Below are 19,317 nucleotides of genomic sequence, written 5' to 3'. Positions count from 1 at the left end.
CGGACGGGTTCTCCACGCGATCGTGTGTGTTAAGCTCCAACGGGCAAAGCACATGTGTTCGCGTGGGGAACCCCTCGAGACGTGGGGCTTGTGTTTTTTTTTTTATGCGCACGGTGACGTCATGGCTGCACGTGTGGTTGGAATCCGGCAGGAGGGGTATCCCGGCCGGATGGTACCGTCCAAGGAGGGACGAGGAACACGTGCAGCTGCATGACGTCACGGGCAGGTGTAAAGTGCGCGAGCTCTGAGTTGCCGCGCAGGTGCTGCGCATGTAAAGAAAAAAAAAAAAGAAGAACAAGCCTCACTTTCGGGTACACAGGATTCCTGGGCAAGGGGTGGAAGACCCCCTTGACCTGGGCACAGGATGGAAACTAGTTAGGGGGAAGGGTTAGCTTAGTTAGACCGACTTCATGGGGCAGGGGTAAGTCCTCATGGAGTCCGTGGAATGGATTAGTTAGAGGGATTGTAGCGAGATTTAGGTTGGGAAATAAAATGGGATTATTTGGAGACAGAGACAGACTTTGGATGTGTAGAGGGGACGTAGTTTAGCTACGTAGTGTTAAAAGGAACGTGCTGTAGTTTAAGGGACGACGTGGGAGCACGAGTTAGTTAGGGGATGTAGTTAGAAGGATGGCAGAGTTCAGTGGTGTGTGTGTTGAAGTTGTTGGTGAGTTGTGAGGTGAGCACTTGTTGAGTGAGTGAGGCCAGCGGGTCTGTGTGTGTGGAGTGAATGGGGAATGCATGGTGCGATGAGTGAGTGGGGGGAGGAGTGACTCCCGCCCAAGGGACCCCGGGGTCAAATTTAAAAAATGGAGGTCGTTTTGCTGTTGGTGGGAATGTAGGCTCGAGACCCATTTGGAGGGGTGCAGGAGCCCTGTTGACGGGCTTGGGAGCGTGGCTGCGAAAGGTGAGTATCGCTGAGTGGATACCCCGGGCACCAGGCTAGTCGGCCGCGGTAGGCCAAGGGCCCATGGGGGGCCGGGATAGAGTAGTGGGCACGGGTGCGCCTGCTTGGTGCGGGGGCCCGGGGCGCCATTAGCCGCGTGGGCAGTGTTGTGGGCATGGGTGACCCTCGGAAAGGGGCCCGGGAAGCCAGCCTGCCACGTGTGCGTTTCAGGGGAGGTGCCATGTGGGGCACTCCCCGGTGTTAGGGAGCTGGTAGGCTGGGAGGGAGGGTAGTGCCGGGGGGGGCCATAGCGGGAGATTCGGCAGAGGGTCGTGCCTGCCAAAGGGAGCCACGTGTCCCAGCCAGGAGACCGTGTGAGGGCACGGAGAGAAAATTGGGGGCGAGGCCCGAAATTGTGAGGACACCAACGCAGGCGACGGGAATCTGGGTTGTTAGAACCAATAGTTTAAGCGAGAGGCGCTTGTTGAAAGCCCCGGGGTAGTTTAGCAGTTAAATGGTTAGGGTAGATTAGGAGATGTACCCCTCCGCACCATCCATCCCCTCGCTGTCGTTGTGGGCCGCTGGACCCACTTTGGTTATAGATCGCCGAACTCTGGGGAGGCCATTCTGAGGCTTCGTTGGGCCTCGGCGCAGGACGTTAGCTCTCCCTTATTCCCCTCCGGGAAGGGAACGTAGGGGTTGGGAGTAGGCTAGGTGACAGGATAGGTTAGCCGAACAAGGACGATAAAGGGGGTTAGGGGACGATTTATAGTGGGGGAGTAAAAATAAAAACAACAAAAAAATAAGTGGGGGCTAAATTGGTTTTTCACAAATTAAGGGAGTGGGTATGTACAGCGACAGGCAAAGGCGATAGGTTGGGAGGGAGACAGGTAGGTAGGTCCGAGCCCGCCTTCCAAGTGGCCAGCACCACCGCACTCCCTCCACCAACCTCCACTGAACGGCAAAGGCTGGCCAACTTCATCGGCTGGCCGTGTTTTTCTTCAAGGCCTGTGCCGGCCAAGTCATCTGCTGGCTGTTTTTCTTCAAGGCCTGTGCCGGCCAGTTCATCTGCCCGCTATGTTTGCCTGCAGCGGCCTTCTTCTGCGGGCTGTGTTTGCCTGCTCACCTTTGCCATGCCATGCCCACTGCCCATGTTCACCAGCCCCGTTCAATTTTGCTTTGCCCCCCCACTGTTCATTTCCATGTGCGCCAGGATCCGCAAGGCAACAGTTTGCAAGCTGCGAGAACTGCCCTGTTGGCAGCTACAACACGGGCCTGCAGTTGCGGCCCGTGCACCGTGTTTGTGTTCATGCATCCATTCGTTGTGCTCATTGCGTGTGCCACTTGAGCTGGCACGGAGACTGCGTTGTGCAGCCCATGCACCGTTGTGGTTCACTGCGTTCAGTTCAAAAGGGAAGGCCTTGGACTGCGTGTGAGCAGCCATCCACGTTCCCTGTCACCTGCATTGTTTTGAGCCAGAGACTGCATGTGGGCAGCCTGGCTCCCTGCTAACTGCTTTCTTTTTGCAGAGTTCAATGATCCTGGGCCATGGTTTAGTGTAAAATTTGTAAGTTAAGGTTAAGATGTACTGTAAATAGGAGTGCGCCCCCCGGCATGTCTGTCTAGCGCCGGCAATTTTATTTAAGTCGTCCGTGTGAGTGAGTTTGTTTAGATAGTTACGCAGCCCTCAGGTTATTTATTTTGGGGACACGAATACCATGAATGTCGCACTCAGGGATCCGTAGGTAAAATGTACTAGGGGAAAACTACACATGATGGCACACGAAAATTTGACGACTTGGGACGAGTCTGTAAAAAGGGGAGGGGGTAGTGTTGTGGTTACCAAATTCGCAAACCACCATTCAGGTCCCTTAGGTGAGGTATCTCGGTAAGTGCATGTGTAGTTAGGCCCAAACCCGTTGTCTAGTGGGAATACATGTCATTTATGCGTGCTGCGACTCTTCAGGATAGCCGTTTTTCTTTTGCTATCTTTATTTTGGACCAATCGCCATGATTACCACCACAATCACAACATCAACCACCAACCACAACGCCGCTTCACCACAACCGCCACGACCTTCCCATCACACCTCGCAACCGTAGCATCGCCACCGTTCTTGCCCCGCTGTGGGTACCGGTGTTGGACTCGTGCAGGGCGCGCGTCGAACAGAGTGTACAAAATCACGGATTTTGTGCTTCAAAAACGGATCAAAAACGACACACGCCCACTTTTTGCCGTCCAATCGGTGAGCGAGGGCGAGTGGCCCGCCCCAGGGCGATCGATATATGCAAATTTATGGATCAAAAAGCCTTCACGCCCACTTTTTCTCGGGCCAATGGGGAGCGAGGTGAAAGGTCGAAGGGAGGGGGTCAAAGATGAGAGGGCGAAGCTACGGGGCGGATAAAAGGACCGTGTTCGTCAGTCCAGTCAGAGTCGAGAGGCGGAGAGTAGGAGAGTAGGAGAGTCGGAAACAGAGAGTCAAGACTTCGCGGGCGGTGGAGCTGCTCGTCGTGTGCGTTGGAGTCGGAACGGAGGGGACGGAGCTGTGGAAAGGCGGCGACACCAGACGAGGGGGTGCTCGCGTCGTGCAGGAAGCTGCACCCGAGGTAGGCCGACAGCGCGACCTGGCCGAGGTGGAGACGCTCGTCGCGGGATAATAAAGATCCTCTATACCCCGAGCATCAGCAACCCCCTCCTGTTTCCCCCCGCGCTGAGATAGTGCGACCAAGGGGGCCCCTTTCCCACCCCCTACCAGACGCTGTCCGCGAGGCCCGCGGAGTTGAGGCGCCATCGCCGCTCCGCGTCTCATCACCAGACGGGTAGGCCGACCCGGTCTCGGCCTCAGGCCCGCCTCATCCTGAGGGTATTTCTTTTCCTTGGTTTTGGGTATGTGTTGTCGGCGCCGTCTGTGAAGTAGAATTGTATAAGTGTTGCCGTGTGCTCGGTAGTCGGTATTAGCTCTGCATTGTGTTTTCGCTTTTATATTTGCTTTTTGTGTAAATGGAATTGTGTTTTTCTTTTCTGTGTGCTTTTGGTGGAATTGTATATGTGTGCTTTCCGTGTGCCGCGAATAAATGTGCTTTGTGTTGAACTGTTTCCCGCTTCGCTTCGTCATTTCTCCCATTGAATCCTCATCTTACTTCACGTAAAGGGTTGGTAGTGGGCTGAATACGCCCGATAATTAATCGAACCGTCGAGGTCGACGATAACACCGCTCGGTTATTCTGATAGTACGGAACGGGTCGCTTAAGTGGCCCGTGTCCGAAGTCGACCTGCGGCGAGGTGCGATCGCCCGGTCTACCCTCCGCGTGGGTACTTAGGTAGGTCGAATTCGGCGAGCAACCCTATCCCACGCGGGGGCTGATTGGCTCGATCGCGGTGAGACCGAAAGGTCCACCCGTGACTGGTTCCCGGCGTTAGTCCGAGAGGGTCACGACTGGATTGTCCGTCCGGTGGGCGACGTGCCGCGATTCGAGTTACGTGGCCGTCAGCACGCCGGCGGGCGCAAATCCGCAACAATATGTTTGTGTTGAGTTTCTTCATCAACATCAAAACCGAACGATAAAATCTTAACCCCATTACCACTCAGATGTTTAATAATTTGTCTCATTCCTTCTGGATTAGTTTCTAATATCCCAAGACCACCAGATTTTAGTTTCTTTAACTCACTTTTACAATGTGAATATTTTGTTGTACCAAGAGAAACCTCCTCAAATATTTGGCCTTCATTCCTCAATAGCATATGTTCCTCTCCTGAAATATAGTAATAATCTTCACTTTCTATGTCTTTCAGGTCTTATTGATCTTGTTGTTGTCGATACAATGCGTATCACGGGGTGTTTTTTAAGCAAATTTAAAATATTCTCATTTGGACTAAACGAGAAACTTGATTTATGAAAGTTTTTTTTTTTTCCAGAAGCAGATTTACCCACAAGATTTATAATAGTAGTTGTCATTTATATATGTAATTGTTTATAAAATAAAAAATATATCCCTTAATATCTCATCTTGTTTCACAACCATATATTTATATTTTTCAGTTGTGTGCTTCATATAATCCCCAAATTCCTTTTTACTACATAATGTAGAACAATTGTCTCTCCAAAAATTGTTTATATCTATTGAATTTAACTTGAATAAAATAAAAGTATTAGCAGTGTTCTTATTGAACGACGAGGGAGTTGAAAGTATGATTGACTAAGATAAATCCAATTACAAGAAGAATGTCTCCCTCTTGTGTAGTAGCTATCCATTACCGTTTTGTTTCTCTCATTAACACAATCATCAAAGATAATGACGTTCTTTTTTGATTTATCCAAATCTTGGGGAGAAGGTATATTATCTGTATTATCACTAAGAATACAAGTTATCGGCTTTGATTTCTATTTATATCTCTGTGTATCACAAAATAGTTGTATTATATCTTCAATGTTGTAATCATTTAGTTTGTTTTGAAGTTTAAATAAACCGATTATATCTTCTTTTTGAAGACCAGCATTAAAACTTTGCGAGAGTCATTGATACTCAGGTTGAAAACTTGACTTTGTGAAAATTATTACATTATCTTAATCCAAAAAGTTGGGCGTAAGGAGCATCTTTAAAAGTAAGCAGGTTTTTCCACATCCGCTTGGACCAACTATGACATCTTAATTAATTTGGAAGATTTTTCTGGTTGTTAAATTTTATCTTATTTGCCCAAATGGGTAAAAAATCATTCATTTATATAATTGGAAAACATGTTATTTAATTTATTATTGGCTTTTTTAGAAACTCTATATTTTATCCTAAGTTCGGGTTTAATTTCAAGATAATCCATTATTTTATTTATACAATATCTTGTGTTGATATTTCCCTGAAAATGGCAATCGTGAATAATATATAACAACAATCCTTTGAACATTTCTCTCATATTTTCAATTTCTTCCATTGTAAGGAAAGGTGTGTTATCACCCTCATACTTTACATTCATTTCTCTAATCAATCTTGTAAAGTAATTCATTTTTGGTGTAAATCTAAAAGAATTATTTTCCTTTTTAATTTTTTTATTATCATTAATTAGAAGATAATCACAGAATATACATTGTTTATAGGCTTTTGACTCTGTTTAATCCCCATCTTTCACACGCAGGAAAATTCTCAAATTTGTCATATGGAGAATCGGGGAATTCAAGGGGCTCAAGATCTCGTATACTATTCATATTTATAAAGTAAAACTTTACTTCAAATGAAATTCATCTTCAATATTATCTTTGGTACTTTCACATTCATCGATAAAACTACTTTCATAACTATCGTTTGAACACAAACTCTCCGTATCATAACTGTCGTTTGAACACAAACTCTCGGTATCATAACTGTCTTCTGTTCCAACACAGATACTATCATCACTCTCATAATCTTCAAAGTCTTCAGTTGAATAATGACTTATATTTAATTAGTAGAAAAAACATTACCATCTCTATCTATGTAGTTTTTTTCATAAACAGATTCAACGACTACATTTTTATCTTGCCAAAACAAAGTTTTGCAAGATATGTTAGTCAGCTTTTATGTTTTTTTTTTTTTTGTCTGTAATCACGTATCGAATCACTCTGCAGAGCACAGTTATCATTGGAAATTTTTTTAACTTTGCATATCAGAGTCCTATAGAGGTCCCTTTCAGCGCATAAAACTGTCAAGATCACTTTGTCGCAAATCAGGGGAGTCGACGAAACCCTTATTTTTTGAGTAATTTTGATCGGATCGTCTTCAAACTTCATGGGAATATAGTTCTTGGTCTGGTGCTTAGCTGATTAATTTTTGGTGGCGATTGGCCTTGACCTTCATGGTTAGCGCTGGAGGTCGAAAGTTTTTGACCCCAAGGTCAAATTTTGAAATCTTAGGTACCATATAGTGTAATACCTCAAATTGAACACCTTGATGAGTGCTTTCTAGATATGTCAAGCTTGAGACATTATGACGTAATTTGGTGACGTTATGAGGCAAACGCATATTTTTCATGGTTACTCTGTAGAACGATTCTCATCAGAATCTCTCGTTGGCAGATATTCCTCAAGGAGTCGCTCCTGGTGGATAGCAGCTCTGTTCACCTCAGTGTGACCTTAAAGAAGTCACACGTGGTCACCTTTTGGTTTTTTTATTTTTATATTAAAGGTAATTTTAAAATGATCCTTAACTATTATTGAACGAAATGTCATTTCACCTGATATATTAACATCCTTTATTTCATCAGGATTTACATCTTTAGGGTTGTTGAAAAAAATACAAATTTCTCCTTGCATATTATAGATGGTCTATAATATTCAAGATTTTGTAAGATGTGATTTTTACGATTAATCTTATCTTTTCTTTCCAAAGCTTCATCCATAAGGTTTTTCTTTTTTGATACTTTTTCTTGTTTCGTTGCTTTTTCTAGTTTTGAATATATTGCCAGAAGGAGAGGAGAAACTTTTGTTGGAACTACTTTAATTGATGTTCTTCCAGATATTCTTAAAGCCCTTCCACTGAAGGAAATTGAAGAACTCATATTATTCACCACAATTGTTTTTATCCAATAGTTATATTTATCTTTATTCAATTTTACATCCTTGACATATTTCTCAGTGTTTTACAAATGAAGAGATTGAGTAAAACTTGTCTTTTGTGTCTTGATACATTGTATTTATTAAGTGAAAAAAGTTGGAGGCTAAAATGGTTTTAAGCACAGATTCACCTATAAATTAAACGAAATTTTTATCAAGAAAATTTTATTTTAAGCAAAGTTTTATTATATAAATAAGGTGAATACAACGTACTACGATGTTTGAAATCATGAATATAAATGTTATAAAAAATACCTTCAAACCAACAAACACATTCAATCTTTTCAGACAAATATCTCCACTTGACCAAGAAACAAAACATTGTGATAGTTTTGATAATGATATTCTCAATTTTTTTTAATAATAAACACCTTCAATCACGCAAACACAAGAACAATGAAGAAAGGGAAGGTGCCACTAAATTCTCCATTGAAAACACTGATGGGGCATTTAAAGAACATGAAAATAAGATTGTTTCACTTTCAAGACCCTGGACCATCTTCACTCATGGAAGCTGTTGATGTGGTAAAACAAAGTATTGAAACTATAATTAAAAACACATTAAGTGAAATGAAAACTTTTAAGTTTTATATGGGAGTAAAATTGAATATGGTAAGACAAGGCGATGAAACTACTCCCTATATGAGGACAAACCCTCACTTTATCTCATCATTTCAAGATTTTGTAAGATGTGATTTTTACGATTTACTCCAGAAACAAGAACAAGATATTGTTTACACTGTAGTAGGTGGTGGATTTACTATTACAAAAATAATCTTTTTAGATATACACATCTTAAAATCAGATTCTCTTCCAGCTTCTTCTTATGTTGATTTACCAAAAGAGCTATAACTTAAGAAAGCAGTTGTTAATATTCAAAACAAAGATAAGAAATGTTTTCTATGGTCTGTTCTTGCTCACCTACATCCTCCACAATGGAATCCTGAAAGGGTTGAACATTATAAGAAATACGAGAATACATTGAATGTTAAAGATTTAAAGTTTCCATTGTCATTGAGAGATATTCCTAAATTTGAGAAAATGAATAATCTATCTGTTAATATATATGGATTAATGGATACAAACAAAGTTCAGATATTAAAAATTTCAAACAACTATAAAAATGATGAAACACATTCACCTTCTCTACTTTACTGCAAAGGAAAAATCACATGATGCTTTCATCAAAAATTTATCAAGATTAACCAAATCACAACTATATAAGAGAAAATGTAAAACGTATTGTTGTGGATTCTCGCCCGTTGGGTGTGCGGGCGACCGCCTTTAGCTAAATTGCGGCCATGCGTGCCCACCAAACTAGCAATCTCGTCGCAGCTTTTTGGATCAACGCCGAAACCCAGCTACGGGTGTTGTTAACCACACCATAAACCAGCCAACTCTTCTGTCCACGCGCTACAGGGTCGATCGCCGAATTGTCGATTATACCTAATTTTTCGCGCAGACAGAAATGCCAGGGATTTACACCTCAACGGAGCCTGCATGAAAACGAGCCGCTTTAAGCAGCTTGTTCCGTTTGCGATTGCCGAGCGGTTTTATATCGCCAAGCCCCGTCAGATCAGATGTACGTTTTATCTGCTATTAATCAGCCAGCTATTTATTCCGAACACAATTATGGTAGTCAATGGCAGGAAAGGACGCAACGAGCAGGTGACATTTCAACAATGGGGACATTTATTTTCACACGTATGCAATGAATGGGGTGGATGGGACATGACGTGAGCAAAAACCTACAGCTGATATCTATGTATTACGTACATGCACTTACAACAATTCTACTTCCGGACAAGGCGCCACAGACCCTCATGCAAAAACCCCAGAAAAGAAAGATAGACCTGGGCTCGTAAGCCTTTAATGTTCCTCGGAGCTGGGATGACCGAAGGAGCTCCGCAAGGCCGTGCAGGTTACCTTTGTCACCCTTGAGGTGACTCGATGGGTCTTTTGGTCAGCAACGCTCCATATGTCTCTATTGTCAAAGCGGCAGCTGTTGTAACGGCGGCTTGGTTGGTCCAGGGCTTAGCAGCGCGCCTGACTTTCCACGGCCGTCTCCCGACTCTGACTCTGACTCTCGTCTCTCGACTCTGGTATCCAGACCCGAACTCCACTTGACTCTACCAACCATACACTCAACTGGACTCACCAACTTGACTCCACTCACCCACTCTTCTTTCGGCGTTCCAACGCGGCCCTTTTATCGGGTCCGGGGCGTCCGCCCCTCCCTTCTCGGCGCGCGGGGGAAAATCCTAGGAGTGATGGAGTTGTTTTTCTCCGGAGCATACTTTTTATAACCGTCACTTTTGTTTACCTATTCTGAGGGACCCGCCCCAACCGTCAATCCTGTTTTCGTCCCAGAATATCGGGGCGGGAGTTGTTGAGTTGTTCTTTTTGTTTGTAGAGATGCCATGTTTGTAAACTTTGTGGCGTGGTTGTGGAGTTTGGTGGAGGTGGCGTGGTTGTAGAGATGTTGTTTGTGGAGATGTTGGCGGTTGTGGAGAAGGTGGTGAGGAGATGTTGGTGGTTGTGGAGAAGGTGGTGAGGAGATGATTGTTTAAAATAAAGATAGAAAAGAATAACACTACCTCAAGATTCACAGCCCGGCACACGAATAATTCCCATTATACATCGGTGGGGAAATCTAACCTGGACACACACTTATCGACATAACTGATCTTCAGGGAACCTGAATGGTGATATGTGAATTTTCACAACCGTAACAGTATCCTTGTAAGAAATGTCTCAACTCCTTTCACACAAAAGAACGATTAAATCAACATTCAAAATATTGTTGTAATCATAAATCAACCGTAATCAATTTACCAAAAGCAGGTTGAAACATATCATTCAAAGATGTCAACAAATCTATAAAACATTCGTTTGTGATATATGCTGATTTTGAAAGTATCCTTGAAAAGATAGATACTGTTTCACCAAATCAAAATAAATCATACACAAATAAATATCAAAAACATACTCCTTGTGGTTTCTGTTATTATATCAAATCATCTGTTGGTGATGAATACAACAAGTTAGAACTTTATCGAGGAGAAGATTCCTCAGAGGAGTTTGTAAGATGATTGGAAAAAGACTGTCTCAGACAAAGAGAAATAATGGTTAAAACCTATAAACCAATGTCATTAGCAAAGGGAGAGAAAAAGGAATTTAGAAAGAGCAGTATCTGTCATATTTGTGAGGAGAAAATTGAGGGAGAGGTCAAGGTTAGGGATCACTGTCATCTTACTGGTAAATATAGAGGTCCAGCTCATTCCCATTGTAATCTTAATTACAAGCCTCCAAACTTTATTCCTGCCTTTCTTCACAACAACGCTCACTATGACACACATCAATTTATAAATGAACTTTCAAAGACATCTGGAGATATTTCTGCCATTCCTAACACACATCAAAAATACATCTCATTCACAAAAACAATTCATACATCCCCATAACCAATATGAGATTTCTTGACACATACAAGTTTATGGCAAGTCCATTATCTCACTTAGCATCAAATATTAAAAACATACTGAATCTTAAATCACATTTCTCAAATCAAGAAGAGATTGATCTCTTTTCACAAAAGGGAATATATCCATATGACTAGTTGGATTTATTTGAGAAGTTTAAAGAAACACAAGTTCCTTCAACGGAAAGTTTCTATGGTAAGTTAAATAAAACTCATATTTCTGATAGCGATGACACACAAGCTAAAAAGGTTTGGGAGAAGTTTAATATAAAGAATCTTGGAGAATATCATAATTTGTATCTTAAAACTGATGTATTGTTATTGGCTGATGTGTTTGAAACTTTTAGAAGTCTGTCATAATAAAAATTCTTATGGATTAGACCCCGTTCACTATGACACAGCCCTGGGTTTGGCTTCGAGTACTATGTTAAAAATGACAAAACAAAATTTGGAATTAATCTGTGATATAGATATGTTTTTAATGATAGAGAAGGCTAAAAGAGGAGGAATATCTCAAGTATGTTCCAAGAGATATGCAAAAGCAAATAACAAATATCTTCCTGATTATAATAAGAATGAGGACAACTCTTACCCTGATGTATTAATTATGATGCAAACAATTTGTATGGGTGGGCTATGTCTCAATCTTTACCTTATGGAAAACTTAAATGGGTTAAAGAAAAAAATTATGAAAAAGTTTTACAAGACATTGTTGTCTCCTCTCAAAAGGAATTGGATAAAGCTGAATTTGGGTATTATTTTGAGGTTGATTTAAAATATCCAGAATAATTTTATCACAAACATAAAGACCTACCTTATGCCCCTGATAAAGAAAGTCCAAGAAAAGAATGGTTAAGTGATTACCCATAGTCATTCAATATAAAAGGTAAATCTCCAGAAAAACTACTTACTATGTTAAATGATAAAGAAAGTTATGTTTTGCATCAAAGGAACTTGAGACAATATTTATCTGCTGGGTTGAGAGTGAGGAAAATTCATAGGATTTTGAAATTTATACAGTCATTGGTTAAAGAAATATATTGATTTTAATACAAAAAGGAGAACAAAAGCAAAAACAGATTTTGAGAAGGACTTTTAAAAATTAATGAATAATGCTGTATTTGGAAAGACTATGAAAAATGTTGGGAACCGACAAAACATAAGACTTGCTGCATCTTGGAAACAGGCTTCAAAGTTAATTAATCGACCAAGTTTTGAGCGAACGGAGGTGTTCTCAGAAAACTTTTGTGCTATTCATTTGAAAAAAGAGAGTATTGAAATGGATAAACCTATTTATATCGGAACATCAATTCTTGACTTGTCAAAGTCGTTAATGTATGACTTGTACTATAATAATTTAAAATCAAAGTATAAGGATAATGTGTCATTGTTATATATGGATACAGATAGTTTTATATTAGAAATTAAGACAAGTGATGAAAATGACGATATGATTGATAATATTGATCTATATGATACAAGTAATTATAAGTCAGGTGATGTGTTGTTTTCATCAAAGAATAAAAAGGTTATTGGTAAGTTTAAAGATGAATTGAGTGGGAAGGTCATGAGTGAATTTATAGGATTGAGATCAGTCTTATGCTTTTACGTATATTGATAATAACATTGAAAGGTGTGATAAGAAGCTAAAGGAAATAAAGAAAAATATAATCAAGGAAACAATAAACTTTAAACATTATTGCAACTGTTTATCCTTAAAGAAGGAAGAGTACAGAAAATGAATACAATAAGAAATTATAAACATCAATTATATACAGAAGGGATAAATAAGAAAGCATTAGGAGCTTTTGATGATAAAAGATATATTTTAGAGAATGGAATTAATACTCTCCCTTATGGTTATAAGTATAAGTGTTTAGATATTGGGTTGGGAATTTTAACAAGCTACCGCCGTCTTTTTACTGATTTTATAAATGATAGAACCAGGCAATAACCAAACCAAAGAGTGGAGATATATTCAGCCTTGGTATTTAAATGGAAAACATAAAGAATGTGAGAAATATCAAATTTGTCTTATTGAAGAAATAACCGGGGTAAAAGTAGATAAAACAAATAAGCGGATAAATTTAATTACAAATAAGTTGGAGGATGTAAATAAAAAAATTAATATCCTTGAATGGACTGAAAACTTTGATGGTTATCAATTGAACAATGGAAAAACAATTTACTACAATCTCAAAATGATATGTGGATCAGGAGGTGGTCAAACAAGAGCATTAAGAGAAGTTTATCATTTCATTTCTGCTCAACAAAGACACTTAAACCAAGAACCAAGTTCCAAAGTCATCTTTGTGAATATACTCGATGGTGATGAATGTAATAGGAAAATTAAGTTATTCCCTAAACTAGAACATGGACAAATATTCATTGGTTCGCTCTTTGAGTGGAATGAAAATATGAAGGGAAAGAAATGCTTTCATCAGTAAGTCTCAATTTTACATTTGCTCAATGGAGCAGAGATCAGTCACCTATTTTGGATTTTTGGCCTTGAGACAGTCTCAATTTTACATTTGCTTGTATGGGAGGGGGAGGAATCAGTCTTAATTTTACATTTGCTTGTATGGGAGGGGGAGGAATCAGTCTTAATTTTACATTTGCTTGCATGGGGGAAGGGAATGAGATAAATGAGTCTCCTATTTTGGGCTTTTGCTTGTATGGCAGGGGGAGGAATCAGTCTCCTATTTTGGGCTTTTGGGGCTTGAGTCAGAGAGTTTTTCCCTTTTTCCACATTCATTTGAATGGCTGCATCAGAAGCCCATTAATCCTCCACTCAAGTATCTTAATCACTCATGTATTATATGCAAGGCACTTATCAGATAAAATTCTCATAACCTGTACTTCAAAAATGAACTCCATCCCAGGACTGGAAATGTAGTTTACTCAAAAGCAGTGTTTTGCCGGTCTATGGAGAGAGCCATTTCAGGTGGTTTTCAATGTAGCATAACGGGCGACTTCTAACTTGTATGAAATACAATATGATGAACGATGTAATGAGGCTGTACCCTCGAAATGAAAGGTCCCAGAAGATAAAGAAAATAGGGTGACATTTGTCCATGCATTGTTTTAAAATAATGCTTTTTCTTGCTGCAAACATATCTTCCAGTCTGAATATTTCGAATGAAATAATTCCAACCCGTCATTTTTAACGGGCTTTTATACTCGTATCCATATAAATCATGAAAAATGGCAGTTTTATAGTTCATAGATAGTAAGTGTTAACCTGTATAATAACAGTAATATATTAATGAAAATATGCGAACAAGCAGGATACCTGTCACAGACAAACCTCCTTTATAAGGAAGGAGTAGAGATAAAGTACAGCCTTTGACAACAGGCAGATTCATAAACACACAGGATGAAGATGCTATGAAAAATGTAAAACACATCAAACTTAGACATAATACACATGAAGGGAAAATAAAATCAGGACAGTAAACCAGCAGGTTCGTTTTCCAATTCATATACTCATTTGTGTTCAAAATATAACATTCAATTTGATCTAAGTTGTTCCTCAAACATAAACTGATGTTTGTAGATGGAAGGAGAGATGGAGAGTTTTTTTCAGATTGAAAAAAAAATTGCACCTGTGTCCAAAGGAAGTGATACAGTTTGACATTTTTAATATGAAATAAGCTAAGCCGAGTAACTAATGAAACCTATTGGAATTACCTTTGACAACCCTCTATAATTACACTTTAGAACCCTTTGAAACCCTCGAGAATTAAACACGCTCGGTTGTATATGTTCTGTACTCAACCTTGTTGTAATGAGAAGTGTATTGTTTTTTGATGGTTTCGTACTCACATGGGTCTATAGAGGAAATTTGGCTTGGTTGCCGAAGCGGCAACCTTGGGGGAACTCCGCTAATTTGCATAAATCCAAGATGGCCAACATGGACGGGGTGCAATATAACTTTTCAACCAATTAACTTACAATCACGTGTGATACATCTTTTCTGTATAATTTTGACCTGAGGAATCGATTTCTGAGGTCAAATTTGTGATTTGGGGTCAATTCAGGATCAAAGGTGAAGTTCAAGGTCTTTTTTTGCCAAAAATGAAATGTAATAATAATAATGACATTTTCAGAGCGATGGTGGTCAAGCGTTTATTCAGTAACTTCGATCACTCCCATTCATCATCAGAGCCGAATGCAAGATCAAGATGTTCAGTTTCCTCGTCATCTTCCACACCTGCTTCTCCTTCCTCTTCCATTTCATCTTGGTCTTCATCTCCTGTCTTGAACGGGTTGAAGCAGGCGTCACGACAAACACAAGCGCAATACACAGTGCATGATATCTTTCCATGGTGACAGCTGCGACGTTCAGTGCCGCACGCCTTCACCGCCGCCTTACAGCCGCACCACACTACATCCATGAGATCTTGGGGTCCTGGGGGCTGATCGGAGGTTGCTGGTACTGGGGTGCCATCTTTTATTTCCCACCCATACTTCGTGATGTCAAGTTCAGGTGGAGCTTGCTGGTCAGCAGATTTTGCAAGTATGGTCTGCATCCCTGGTTTAGTGTGGCCATACTCCAGCATACCTGCGGGATGAGGTTGCTGGAATTCATGTGAGAGGACATGGGTAGTGCGTCGACCATTGGGTGTGAATACCTGGAGATCGAAGTTGTCAAACCACGCGAAGATGGCGCTGACGGTTTTACACAACCCCATGGACTGGTGGAGAACCTGTGCATTGTCACCTAGTAGACGAGCGGCCAATTTTCGGAATCTCAGGGCCTCATCGTACGAGGTCGTGAAGCCATGTTCATGAAGGGGTTTGAGAAGTTCCGAACTGCTGTGCCGGTGCAACAGTTTGACGGCCAGTCCTAATGTTGTCTGATTTCTGGTTCCTGTAACGTGACTCTGAATTGACTGGCTCAGGCTCAGAGATTTCTTGGTCACTTTACCACCGGAGACCAGGTCTGAAACCAACTTCAACAAACTTGGGCTGGTCGCCTTGATTGTGTTGGCCTGTGTTAACTCTGATAGGTCATAATTGGCACTGCTGTACTTGACCGATCATGCCTCATGTTTGATCTGCCTCACCACAGAAGCAATGCTCCTCTCATCCGTATCATCTACCTTAACTATCTTGAGACTTTTAGCAACGGACTCACGGAAACCAATGGCAGCACAGCCATCTACCTGAACAACGGTAACATCCTTACTCATGCAGTCAGTCAACTTGCTTAACATGTCATGTCGAGCGAGCTTGCCACCTCGATCCGAGTACAGGGAATGCAGTTCAACACTCTTCCATATTCTGCACCTGTCTCGGTTCATGCACTCAATGACTTCCTTCAGAGCATTTTCATCTGCACTACCAGTTGGCAAATCGGCATATGTGGGGACTTTCATGAAACTGTTACAGCAGCAGACGTGGTACTTGCACTCAGCAGAAGGTAGATCAGAAACAAAAGCAAGGTGCAACTTGACCCTTCTCGCGACATCATCATTACGCTGCTCAGCAACATCAAGGAGCATATCTTTCATAGTTGGGAGTGGGTTACGTTCTGTGTCACAATGTTCTTTGGTCATATACTCACGAACGTGGTCCCATCTTTCTGGGTGTCTTCCATCAATGGGTAAACATTCCTCACTACAGAACATACAATCACGTTTGTATTCAAACACTTTTGTCAGCTACCTTTGCATAAGGCCTTGTAGTTGTCCTTACACCCTCATCTTCAGCCTTTCCTTTCTGTGACTTTCTCATTCTCTCAATTTTCTCTTTTGATGTATAAGTACAGTAGCAACCTTTGTGGCAGGCGATGCTTGCCGCATCTCCACCAACATCAATAATGTTCTGTAGCTTAGCCTGCAGGTCTCCATCTCCACGGGATTTGGCGCATGAGATGAGCTTCTTGATCCCGATCTCAGTGAATTTCGTTTCTTCTCTGTGACACACTAGGAGAAGACACCTTGAGTCAGCCATCATACGTTTCTCTGAAAAGAAGAAGAGGTGAGATTAGAATCAATGGGATCGTTCATCAACTATCAAGTAGGAGTGATCTGCAGTTGATGCAGGGGTCAAAACGTTTTAAACCCCTCAATAGTCCAAAAATGACATTGAACTTGACCTTTGACCCTGAATTTGACCCCCGAACCACACTACTGACCTCAGAAATTGATTCATCACCTCAAAATTATACGGAAAAAAATGTATCACACGTGATTGTAGGTTGATTGGTTGAAAAGTTATTTTCCACCTCCGTCCGCGGTGGCCATCTTGGATTTATACAAATTATCGGAGTTCCCCAAGGTTGCCACTCCGGCAACCAAGCTAAATTTTTTCTATAGACCCATGCGAATACGAAACCATCAAAAAACAATACACTTCTCGCAACAAGGTACTCAACCTGGCAACTGGACTATTCATTTTTGATGAATGGAAGGACATACCAAATAAGGAAGAAGAGTTGAAGGAAGGGCATACCAAATATTGAAGTGGAAACACCACTTAAAAATCATTTAATCTATAATGCAGCAGATGATGTTCAAGGTAAATGATATTATCAAAACGATAAGAGATGTTTGGTTGTCTGTCTGTCTGTCACCATTTTTCTCAGAGATGGCTAAACTGTTCTTTGTCAAACTTTCAGAGGTTCATCAAGGGAGTGCCGGGAAGTGTTTTCGGCAAAAAAAAAAAAAAAATTGAAATTTTTGAAAAAAAAAGTTGGATTTTTTTGGGGGGGGGATTAAAAAAATATCATTTTAGTGCCTAAGCCTTTATAGCTATGTGAAGGGTAATATTAAATAATGCCTGACCCCATTTCTTAGTAGGTGTAGGGAAGTGTTTGAAGCCCTCACCAAAAAAATAGAAAAAAAATCGATTTCTTCAAAACGCCAACAGGATGAGAACAGCAACAGGCAATGCCGGTTACCCCTGCGAGTTCTACATAAAAACTCAAGATGTGTAAATAATGTGGTATTGACTTTGTAGTTGGCAAGATATTTAACAAAATTAAGATTTGCAACGTATTCGTTTTGGTTTACACAAAGTGCAGTCACAAAGAAAATTCTGATTATTAGAATGATGGATTAATTATTTAACATGAGTTTTGTGGTAGCGTGCGTTGTAGTGTTAGGCTGCAGGAATTCTTTAGTTTTGTTTTGTTGAAATAAAAATTCTTCTTGTGCAGGGATTGAAGAACACGGTAAAGCAAAGAAGGGTGAAGAAAACATTGCCTACATTTCAGACAATGGTGAGAAACCCATGAAGTTAAATCTCTCAAACCAGACTTAGTGGTGTAATGGTTGAAGCATCATCTGCTCTGAATCTGGAGGTCAGTGGTTCAAACCTTGACCGAGTCATACCAAACACTTCAAAAATGCTATGTGCTGCTTCCTTGCTTGACGTTCAGCATTTGAAAAGGATGGAGTATGGACAAACAATCGATAGGTTGGTAATAATAGTGCAGGCTTTGAAACCCCAAATGGCCTTCCCCTGCATCAAAGTTCCTTCTTCAGGAAATTTATAATGTACAAGCTACTTTTAATGATTTGAGAAAGTCAAAATGATTTTCCCCTTTTCAAAACCTTTCTGGAGCCCAAAGCATGATGGATTCCAACGGCATCGGCAAACGCACTGCTGGGGAGAATGTGCAACACTTTCTGGGGTTTGTGATTGGGAGAATATGTTTTGAATCCCCTCATATGTTGTTTCAACGGTTGCTCACCAGAATTACATGCTTTTTCTTTTGTGATCGCAGACACAATTAAGGATCGAGGCATGAGTGCACTTTCTGAAGAAAACCAACATGGAGATAAAGGTGAGTGTGCTTTCATATCAAGTTGCCATTGCGAATAAGTAATAAGCCATTGCATGTTCCATCAGCTTTTAAAGTCCATGGAGAATTTAAAGCCAACAAATGTCATCCTTTTGTCTCCAAGCTGTGCATTGAGTTTTTTTTTTCTATAATATCTTCATATTACGAGAATTAATTTTTTTGAATAATCTAAAATTACAACCCACCTTTGTAACTTGTTTTGAAAGTTTGCATTCAGCAAAAATTGTAGTTTTCCATTCTCTTTTTCAATAGACTTGAAATAAGTGTTTATGAATCTCAACGCGAAGGTTATCTGTGTTGGAAACTCATTCATCAGATATTCTCACACAATGGTAAAAAAATAATAATATATATTGTTACCAATTTCGGTCCACCCGGCGTGCGATCAGCCACGTAACTCAAATCCTGACCGTGTCGCCCACCGGAACGGACAATTCAGTCGTGACCCTCCTTGGAACTACCGCCAGGAGCTAGTCACGGGTGGGTCTTTCGACCACACCACAATCGTGCCAATCGGCTACCCGCGCAGGATAGGGTTGTTCGCCAAACTCGACC

General features: G+C 40.8%; 1 protein-coding gene across 2 annotated transcripts in view; it reads left to right on the top strand.

The window, feature by feature from the left end:
• The window catches only part of LOC147011142 (sodium/glucose cotransporter 1-like), a 144,886-nt gene that overhangs the window by 109,877 nt on the left and 15,692 nt on the right, over positions 1-19,317 (top strand). The window contains exons 15-16 of one of the 2 annotated variants that reach the window (XR_015052450.1): positions 6,932-7,040; positions 18,115-18,177. Coding sequence is in view for 1 of the 2 variants with exons in the window: in XM_085859830.1 (XP_085715956.1) it covers positions 18,115-18,177; positions 18,685-18,744 (123 nt within the window). In the remaining variant the exon portion in view is untranslated. Of the gene's footprint in view, positions 1-6,931; positions 7,041-18,114; positions 18,178-18,684; positions 18,745-19,317 lie in introns of those variants that run through there. The other variant, XM_085859830.1, reaches the window with a different exon arrangement.

This window comes from Eptatretus burgeri, chromosome 16 (assembly GCF_056783735.1).
Source record: "Eptatretus burgeri isolate ZD-2024b chromosome 16, Ebu_testis_v1, whole genome shotgun sequence".
In the NCBI taxonomy this organism is placed as follows: Eukaryota; Metazoa; Chordata; class Myxini; order Myxiniformes; family Myxinidae; genus Eptatretus; species Eptatretus burgeri.
This window is presented reverse-complemented; position numbering and strand designations above follow the sequence as displayed.